This window comes from Aptenodytes forsteri, unplaced genomic scaffold (genome assembly GCF_000699145.1).
Source record: "Aptenodytes forsteri isolate BGI_AS27 unplaced genomic scaffold, ASM69914v1 Scaffold239, whole genome shotgun sequence".
Lineage (NCBI taxonomy): Eukaryota > Metazoa > Chordata > Aves > Sphenisciformes > Spheniscidae > Aptenodytes > Aptenodytes forsteri.
Window position 1 is genome coordinate 1,773,247 of NW_008794743.1, and position 11,040 is coordinate 1,784,286.

The window sequence follows — 11,040 nt, forward strand, 5'->3', positions numbered from 1 at the left end:
TTTATTAAATAATAACCAAGTTATTTATTAATGCACTTTAGTTTATTATTTGCTTTTTCACACTGTTTTATTCACTTCCACTAGCTCCTTTTTGTCCTTAAGATGCTTTGAGTGTATATAAACTAGAGATAACACACACATTCAGCTATTTTAATAGAGGCTTTAGGTACGTTTTCCTTTTTCTTTGTCCATTTTTGAAGGCAAACATAGAAATGCCCATTCATATTTAAGGCCTTTTTTGCAATACGAAATGTATGTTCTCTTGCTTTTAAGGACAAATCCAAAACTGTTTTAAATCTAAATCTCTTTTACTGTTTCAGCTTCTTTCTAAATTGCCTGAGAGTTCCTTTTGAATAAGTAAGCCTGGTTGAAGAAACACTTGCGAGTGAATTCATAAGATTTTGCCCATGAGGCTATTGCAGAAATACAGCTGGTTTTTTACCTCATAACATTATTTATATTCGCAATGCATCATGCTGCACTCCTATTCACTCAACACTCTTGCCATAACAAAAGTTTCAGTGGTAAGACATCCAACTACAGACAACTAAGAAACTGCAAATACAAAGCTGCTTTAGAAATCTACCCCTTATCTTTGCCATCAGGTGGTCCAACAACTTACCTACTACTAGGTTGGATTATTTTGCTCCAAAAGCATTTAGAGTACATATCTCTCTGAAACTCGAGGAACATACTATGTTGCTCGTGTTTTTGTTACAGGAGATGAACATAAGTCAAAGAAATAAAGGGAGTTAGGACAACTGCATACATTTGTATCTGCAGTATTCTGCAATCCTCCTCCTTTGACTGCGGACAGGAGTACTCCTTCACAGGGTGCTCCTGATGTCTGTCTTTGTTTCTCAGCTCAGATGGATGACTCCAGGGTTAAACATCTGACTGCAAGCCCAAGCGTCTCTTCAACTGCTTTGTGACATTCGGGTCAGGGAGGACATAGGGAAACAACACACAGCACATTCCAAGGCAACTGAGGTCTTCCTTTAAGTGGGGAGGATGATCTGATTGTGGAATGACACACAGTGTCAGGAAGGAAAGAATCTTAGCTAATAGAAATTTTAGAACATAGAAAAAGAACACTGATGTCAAAGGGAACTGAGCTATGTCATCAGCACCAGATCCTCTTTGTCTGAATCATCTGATCCAGAATCTTGCAACCGGGTATTTTACAATACATACTAATCGTGACAGAAAAAACACATCTCACGAGGATTTAAAGATTAAACATGTGTCTTGAAAGAAATAAAAAACTATCAGGCTGACATTTCAATGAATAGGAAGTAATTTTAACATAATCTCTCTTAATGCCAACGTCTTGCAAATTGTTTGAATCAACCGATACATCTAACTTTATCTGCTCAAAATGAAAAAGATTGAGGCTTGAATCTCTTCTTACTCAATCAGAACTGAATATCAGGATTGATTTATGCTAATTTTAACTTGGGTAAGTAAGTAAATCAAAGGGAATTCAGGCTCTACTTCCTTTTTCTAAACAGAAGCCAGTAGGAGGAAGTATTAAAATGCTATAAACATCACTGAATATGATCATTCTAAAAATATTTTTAAAATAAATCTTATTACTAACATACAAGATTCATTTTCACTATGCTGTCTTAGGCACGTCTGTCCTGTATACCTTGAATATCCAAAATTTCCATTGACACTTTTAATGTACAACCATACTTCTAGATAAGTATTTCTTCTTGATGCATACTGTGTAAATTTGAACAGCAAGCTACCTTGCAAGCTCACCATACATAAGAGGTTCCGAGGTAGATAAGCATCAGCATCCCCACAGAAGTGGTAAAAAGATTCATTTCTCTACTTTAACAACTTCTTCAACAAGAATAACACACTTCATTCCTTGAAAGATTTAACTTTACAGTAATTGCAATAATTACCGGAAAGGAAATTAGTATGTGCTTAGCCCAAAAATTCTCAAAGCACAACAGAATGCGTCAAAAGTTTTAATTGTGATGACTTTGATACAGAAGCCATGTAAGTGACAGAGCCCTTCTATTGACTGTTAGAACAGTAGTACACATATGATTGTCTTCAGGCCCCAGTACCTAAACAATACTGGAATTAAAAAAAAAAAGAAATCTAACTGATTTCCAGCTGGAGAGGGAAGAGAAAGATAGAGCTGCATTCATGCATTTTATGGGAAAGATTGCATAGCTGGTTTAGAAAGAAAATGTCTTTTCACGTCCTTAGTAGTAGTTCTGTGCTTCTTTAACTTCTTCATGAGTTACAGATTATTATATTCTTCCATTCAACATTATCAGCCCATAGAATGAGTAAAATGCAAGACCCCCTTTGAGAATAAGGACATAGGTTTAACATTTATCTTGGGAAGAAATTAATCATGTATGCAGTTATCATATACAAAAGGCAAATATTTCAAGTTTCATAAGGACATGACAATCCATAAAATATTGGTTGAAGGTAAGCACCAAACCCAGCAACTGCCATTTCAGTGACTGAAAGGCAAACCTGGGATGTGGTTGTCTTCAACACTGGGAGCTTGATCTTGACTGCAGTTCTTTCACCCAGGATAATTTCCATGCAAGATCCCCAGCTGTACAGCACAGTGATAGAGGCATCTCATTATTTAAGGCCCATGCTTTCTTTCAAATACTCTTGGAAAAGTCACCAAAGCTAATCTTTCTGTCAATCTTCTCTTTTTTTTTTTTTTGCGCTTTTAAGAGCAGTATTAAATATTCATAAATATAAAAACTATGTGGAAATACCTTTAATAATATTCCGATTCTGCCTGTTTAAAAAAAGAAAAAAAGAAGAAAAAGAAAAACCACAACCCAACAACCAACCATCTTTGCCAGAGTGCTTGGCCAGCAGTGAAGATAAAAATGTGACTGTTCCAAATATCCTGTAGATCACATGATGCTTCTGTCTCTTTGTGGACGAGAATTATTTCAGTACTTTCTGCTGAGTTCTAAGAAGCCATAATTAGAGGACAAAAGCCCCCAAAGTGCCTGAGATTCAGAAAGGCTGGACTGGCAAGTCATTTCTGATAACTGGCTCACAGAAACATCTTCAGATTCTTATGTGGAAAGTACTGCAAAGGAAAGAAAAAGATGAAGAGATACAAACACATTTGTCATTACGCACAACATTTTCCTTAAAGTACAAAAAGGAAGGTGCTGTGTAATGAATCTGAATCTCTTCTCTCATGCTCTCAGGAAGATTTAAACATTCTGGGAGAAATTTCCGTCTTCTGAAAATGTTAGCTCAGGGGGGCAAGCCCAGCACTGGATTAAGCCAAATATAAGTTGACCTATTTATTGGATATACAGCAGAGCTAAATGTTTCCCAATTGCACTTTTCCTATGGCACAGCATGTGGGTTCCTAAACAAGTCAAATTAGGCAGATAAATGTGTTGTTTCTCTTGCTAGGACCAAGAGATCCTGATTGTTACCTTCTTTCTATTTGCACTACGATACAGGCAAGCAGCATGCCTTACTACTGCCATCAGTTTTCAGAAAAACTCCCGAGCATCTTAGCAAGACAGTAAAAGACAATTTAAAGAGGGTATGCTGAAAGCTCACTTTCTCTAGGTAGCAATCTCTGTTCAATGTCACAACAGCATAAAACGTATCTTTCTTTCTTGACTGAAATCAGAAGGGATTATTATGTATTTTTGTATGTAAATACTATAATTTTGATGCCTACAACGAAAGAAAACTTTAAAGGTTTGGAGTATTTGAAAGGCTGAAGAGTTCTGGATGTACAGGTTTTGGATTTTGTTTTACAAAAGAATGCTCTAACTTAATCACAGCTATTTGATTTGAATCAGGAATTCACTGAAGGAAGCTCTGTGGTATGTATTTCGAGGAGATCAAGTTTTATGTTCACCATGGTCCCTAGGAACTTCGTATCTAGGAATTTATTCAATCTGGGTGACATGGAAAGATATGATGTATAGCAGTCTGGCATACTAGCCTAAGTATTGTGAAAGAAAGCATACGGTGATGCAAAGAGCTTACCAGCACTAAGGTTTTAGAAAAAAAGAATTATAAACATCTTCTTGACAACTCAAGATACGTCTAGAGCTCCACATTAATCCAAACTCTTGAAAATTTAAGTCCCACATAGGTAATATCTAGGAACTAAAAAATCCACAGCATTGTATGTGAAAACATTCTAGGCATGACTCCTTAAAAAAAAAAAATCCATCCAAATCCACTTAATTGGAAATCTATTTATTGGAAATTTTTTGTATTCCTATCAGAGTGTCTTTTGGCCTTTGGAGATTAAGCTTTTTACTAAGAAGCAGCTGAAACATTCTGTGAAAAATACGGACAAAATTATTCCCTTCCACTGTTTTCTTGCTAAGCATCTCTTGCCAATTTGTCACTAGCTCTAATTTTAGTCCTTAAGAACTAGATAATCTGCATTTTGGGACAGGTACACATTTCCTATAAGAGAGCGTCTGTTACTTCAGCCTTAGGTAGGACTGGAGTCAGGACATCAACTGTTATATGGGTAAAGGCCCACAAAGGTGTCAGAAATACTGCATTTCCAGTGACATTTTTTTGTTTAATCTGTTGTTTCTCTGTCTAGTTCTGGCAGCTCCCAGGTGTTACTAATGCCATATTCTTCTCAAACTACATTTCAAATTGTTATAGTATGTTTCACCTTCAGGCATTCAAATAAGCTTAAACTTCCAGGATGATTTATAAAATAATTTCCTGTGGAAAACGTAACCAGTCTTGTAGAACAGAACACTTAGCTAGTGCCAGTTCAGAGTGCTAATACTTCCATTAAACTACAAGCAGCTTCTTAATGATAGCAATTTTGAGTGAAATAAACCTACTGGGATCAAATTTTCTGAACTAGCAAGTGTCATTATCATTTACAGCTTACTCAAGCTTCCAGGATAACAGCCAAAAAGGTATATATCTTCTTCCCTGGTCAACAATTAGCAGTGTTTTCTTCTAGTCTTAAAAAAATTCCTCAACCACAGCAGTGCAAATCAAGCAACAGACTTTACTGCATCTTCATTTGCTTGACAGCAGTACAAAGCTTGCAAAGGCTGTCTGTAGGAGATTAAACCTACACAGGGTCATGGAGTAAAGGTTTGAGAAACGAGTGATGAGATAAAGAAAATCAGCCAATGTACAATGGATGAACTTTAGCTCATACCAGGACAATATATGTGACCCAGCTAATCTCCTGGACCTGAAAGGAGAGGGAAGTTTCCATTTCCCTTGAAGCCAGGGATGGAAAAAATCTGCCTTACATATACACATCGCTGCCTTGAACATCAAGGAGACATCTTGATAACACGAGTTCACCATGTCACAGACGTGGATCAAAATATATATTTTTAAACTGAGCAACTGGATGATCAGTCTTCCAATACTCGGTAGCCTGGTCCTTTGAGATCACCAGTATTGTTAGTGATCCCTCCCTCTCTATTTTCTCTTTACCTAATCTATAACAAGCTCTGTACTTTTCACTTCATCCCGCTTTTTACTCATCTTCTTGCCCAGCACTCAGGTCTTTCCACCAATTTCCTCAGCTTCCCAAAACATCACAAACTTGCAAAAGAAAAATAATTATGACAGTCATTCCAATAGCTACAGTGGCAAATATTCCTCTGTGCTACTTTCTCAGGAAATGACTGGATTGCACAGCATCCTCAGCTTGGAATTCTCAGTCAGCAGTTTGCAAGCCTCTACAACACAGCAGTAAAGTCAGTCATGGCACAGAAACTTCTGAAACTACAGCTTCTGCTGAGTCTTCAGATCTGCCTTCAATTCTTCACATTTGATCTCTGCTCTCTACCAGATTTGTAGGTACAGTACAGCCTTTTCATTGATTAAAGGAAACTCTACCTGACCCCAGCAGCTTCTATATGCATAACAGTATAAAGAAAACATTTTCTTAGCTGGAAATATATGTAAACAAAATATTAGAATACCTACTCAGCTGAGACTCACCATAATGATGATACGTATCTGGTTCTAAAAGAGTTTCTGTTGATACACTTTATTAGTCAAGGAATGCCTGATATGTTTCTAATGTATAAAAGACATCCACACTGACTTTGTAGCATATCCTCTCGAGATGCTGATGTTTCTCAGGGTTCATAGGGATCATGTCCTCATACATCATTGTAGAATCATTTTGTTATAATGTCTTTCCTTAGAAATTTCATTTATGAAAGAAATAAACTGTTCTGTGTTCTGCAGAGTTAAGTTCTTAAACACCATTAGCATTATCAGTCCAAATTTTGATCTATCTTAATTCTATCCTTATGTTTAGCCTTATTTCCTATGAAAATACAGTTTATTCAATCAGTCTAACTGTGAGCTTTGTTAATGCTCCACAGTAACTTCTGAATCCTTTGGCAGAATTCAACATGTGACTGAAAGATGATTAAGTTTCTGCCAATTTCCTGCAAACAGGCAGCTGTGTAAAAAAGAGTCTCTAAGTGTTCCACTTCATAGAAAGATGCAAAATAATTCCACACCTTTCCAGACATCGGAAAATCTACACAGATGAACCAGTCTTCACACCTCAGCTGCAGCAACTAAATGGAAACTAAACTCCTTCTCAGATATTAGCCAACTGATCAGGAGACACGAGTCTGCAGAAACTAGAATTTACTAATTCCAACATTCCCAAAACAACTTACAATCACACTGTATACCTCCTTGCAGTCCAGATAATTGTTGGATTATTTATCTTCCCAGATGTTAGAACTTATCTGTTATTATCAATTATCACCAAAGAGCAACACTACAAACTTAATCTTTGTTCATACACAGTTGTTATGAAACAAACTTTTTCAGGTTATCAAGCATTTACTATTAGACATAGTTAACCCAGACCACTGAAATTTGGGGAGAAATTAGACCTAGGTTTTAGCTTCAGCCTACTCTGCCAGTGGATTCAAGATTGAAATATGAATTCCTCCCAATCTGCGAGTATCTTATTTTGCTGGCTGGTTCACTGTAATTTCTAAAAGAAGGTCTATCTTTGTATTACTTAAGTAACAGCCTTAACTATAAGTTTATGTAGAATGTTTTATTAATGTGGAAAAATAAAAAGTCATTGTCCTTTTCACAAGGTCTCTTTAAATATGAAACGTGCAAGAAAAAGTGTCTTAAGATAACTGGGGTTTATCTACAGATTATTAGGAAGAAACTCAGCAACAAAAATAAACAAGATAGTTACAAAAAACCCCAACCTGATTAACAGTGGATCGAAGAAAGACTGCAGTAGTTAATAATTTTAATTGATTTTCTGCTAGCAGCATGAACTGTACCACTATAATGTCCTCTAGCTCTCACCGTCTCAGCACAAAAGATCAATGTGTTTCCATGTATATTTGTAACACGTATACAATATTTACACACATTCCTATTCATACAGCATGGATCCTTGCTATAGGCTTCAGAACAATACGAATTTGAGTTTATAATAGATCAAAGTATTTTCCTGAAGAAACCACACAAACAGGAAAAAAAAAAAGGAGATAATTAAAAGTCATTGAGCTCTTAGTCTTCAAGCTAGGAGAGAACTGGAGAAGAACTGGAGAGAACTTTTCTATGCTATAGAAAAGTAAACTGAGTTAGGGTAAGAAGTCATCCTCTAGTCAGCTCTCTGGTAAAGTACTTACGTCTGACATTTCTTGTATTACGCTACAGAGTGGTATCCTAAAAAACTCCCTGAAAATATCCAAGAGATTATCTTTTTCTTAAAACAATACCTGAGAAAGTCCGGTGCTTTGGAAATCATGTTTTCAAAATCTGCAAATCCTAGTTTCCCATCACCATCCATGTCAGCTTCTTCTATCACTTTCTCGCAAACTAGAGTGATTTCTTCTGCTGTTAACTCTTCTCGGGTCAGCTTATTGAGGGTTTTTTCCAAGTCTGATTTACAAATGAAGTTATCTGTGTTAAAATCTAAACAATAGAAGAACCAAAGAAAAGATCACCAACAACTCTCATACTCATTTACTTCAAAAAAAAGGCAGGCATACAAAAGCATCCCAATACAGTACCATAGATCTTAAAGGCATAGATTGCTTTAAGCTCTCTGGGAGCCATTTCACTGAGCACAGAGAACATATCCACAAAATCATTGAAGCTGAGGCTCCCCTCTCCACCTTCTGAGAAAGATTCCACAATCCTTTCCTTGAAGGGATTCTCCTGTGAAAAACAGATATAGATATAGATATATTTTAGTGTTTGGAAGATGAAAAAACTTGCAGACTCCCTGTTAATAATTTTGAGTATTTAATTCCATGGTTGGCTCTTTGAAGACAACTTTTTTTCTTCCAAAATGCATCTAAAAATTTATATTTGCATGCTTTAGCAGAAAGCGTCAGCAGAACATGCTGCTGCATAGCACCACTTCTCACCCGGATTTTCTCAGCTCCATTGTTATTCATTCTCTCTAAACTGGTGCTCATCTCATTTCTCCTATGTGGAACACATGCTTTATAAATTTTAGGGTAACGGTACTAAAAGCGTGAAGATCATTTGCACCTAACAGGTTCCTGACAGGGTGTCAGACTGACATGGTCAGGAGGGTTACAGCTGCTACATTAAGAAGCTAGCACACATGAACAGGGGATGACAGGAGGGGAAGGAAACAGAGAGACCAAAGTGGAAAGCCAATGAAACAAACAGGGTCTTTATGCCTTCTGGTGGCACCTGACTGAAGGTTGGAGGAAAAAATATTATTTATGAAACCACCTTAAAAATATCTGCATTCCACACCTGATTGATGTGGAACCATCAATCAACCATCAACCAAACCATGTCTGTTTATTAAGGATGCAGAGGCACATCCCAGTAGAATCTTGTAGAGAAGTCTTTCATTTTCACTCTGATACACATCGATGCCTAACCCCTGGTTGAACTGACTACAAATTCCAGAGTTTTAAATGAAATTTCATCTCCACAGGAGATGATCCTAAGATCCTTTTCTAGCACCCACCAACCCAGCTGTGTCAAGGCTGCTCCGAACAAGACAATATTCTAAAACCATAAACACACAAGCAAGCATAAGAAAAGCTGCTTTAGTACTCTGAAGTCCAAAACAAGTATTTTTATAGTAATAAAACAAGATCTTTCTCAGAGCTATATAAAAACCCAAGATGAATTTGTAGCTACGTCTATAAAACTGGGAAAATCAATTCAATTTAGTTGAATACGAATAAAACACACAAAACATCATTTGGGCTGTGGGCAGCATCTCACCAAAGCTGTTCTACAAATCTTATCTGAAGCCAAGACACTGATTAACATATTGATCTCCTATAAATGTAAACAGCTTTGGTGGTGGCACATCACGTTCATTATTTTTAATATGCATGCAGCATTTTATTTGGCTTTAAAAGAAGCAGTATTGTGAGAGCTCAGAGCTCAAACATACATCCATTTAATTTCTTTTTTTCTGTAAGTTTTTTAGCTAACAGGTATTCATAAACCAATAATTTTAAATGAAATTTCATAAACAAGCTATATTTGAGAGGTAAATGACCAGAAAATGCTATTTTTCAGTTTACTTGAATTCTTTCTTCGTAATTCACACAGAACATATGCATCCACAGAACACATTTTCTGCATACCTGTGGAGACTAAAAAAATACAAGCAGTATGTACAAAGCAGACAGATTGACGTTTTATATTTATGTAGTATCCTTCATCTTAAAGGAACATAAAGTACCTTACAAGATTTGGGCTATTTACCACTAATATGCAGCTGCCTCTGAAGTGAAATTCAACAACTGTTAAATGGTGTGCAGCAGCTTACAACAAGAGCTGAAGATAAAGATGTTCAACTGAAATCACAGGGGGAACTTGGAAGCATAATGAAATTTGTCACCCACACAGAGATAACATTTAAAATACATTTTGTTATAGCCTCAAAATAATGAAAAAGTTTTAAGGGTTCTTGTTAAAAGACAAGCATAACATACAAAAAGCTTAATTTCTCTAAGAGGAATGTGAGGTGTGACTCTGCACATGGACATTTCAAAGAACATCCCGCTCCTGGAAAGCAGCCTTCCTTTTTTCTTCAGGTGATTGGTCAATGTGTAGATTCACACTACAGGATGACCCTTTGCAGCGTCTAGTTCCAGGATGCAGGTACAGAGAAATGATCAGACATTTGGGTACAAGGCATGGACTGATCAAGGCTATACCACACGTACATACATTTGGCAAGTCATGTCACCTGGCACATTTAAGAACAGATTTCAGTGGCCATTCCAGCTGGAACTTTGAGATACTTTTTCACAGAAGCTATACTGGCCATTCACATCCTCAGAGGGCATACCTGATTCTATCAGAAGGTTTCTATTTAATGAGAACAAAGCACTCAGGATACATCAACCATCTAATGGGTCTTGCAGTTTGAGCTCCAGGACTACTTCCATGGTAGAAATTAGTTGGAGTCTGCCAAAAGGCAAATATCCATCTAATGACAAACCATGTAAATGTGTGTGTCAGTCTTCTGAGGATGGGTGAGATCTGAGAAAGAGACATTGGAAGCATAATTCTCTGAGACAATCAAGATTCAAAATTCAAAAAGTAACCATGACCAGAGATTTTAGCACTACTAAACACCAAGATGTCTCCAGTCTTTCTGGCTGAGATAATGGCCAGGAATAAGGCTGTTTTAATGGATAGGTGAAGTAGGGACCACAGAGCCATAGGCTCAAATAACAGCCCATTAAGGTAGTCAATACTAAATTCAAATTCTCCTGCAGGGTTCGATGACTGAAGTAATTCCACAATAGGGAGCATGCCTACAGATTTCAAAGGGTAGGAGATTAACGAGCTCACTGTGCTCTGAGCTGAATATGTAAGGCTGAGCTCACTGTTCAGATGAAGATAAAACCAGGCCAAATAAAAATAAAAAAAGAAATTGAGTAGAAAAGAGGGATTCCTGAAAATAACAAGACAACAGGCTCGAAAAAGCAGCAGGGTCACATCTCTCAGGAGTCTCAGAATGAACACCCCCCCCCGCCCCCCAAATTAGCC

At 37.0% G+C, this 11,040-nt stretch overlaps 1 protein-coding gene across 1 annotated transcript in view; it reads right to left on the reverse strand.

Moving 5' to 3' along the window:
• Window positions 1-2,661: 2,661 nt before the first annotated feature.
• The window catches only part of CIB2 (calcium and integrin binding family member 2), a 40,567-nt gene continuing 32,188 nt past the window's right edge, over window positions 2,662-11,040 (reverse strand). Inside the window, exons 3-5 of the mRNA XM_019470677.1 lie at window positions 8,049-8,196; window positions 7,755-7,950; window positions 2,662-3,091 (exon numbers count right to left, since the gene is read on the reverse strand). Coding sequence (XP_019326222.1) covers window positions 3,070-3,091; window positions 7,755-7,950; window positions 8,049-8,196 — 366 coding nt within the window. The 3' untranslated portion in view covers window positions 2,662-3,069. The remainder of the gene's footprint in view (window positions 3,092-7,754; window positions 7,951-8,048; window positions 8,197-11,040) is intronic.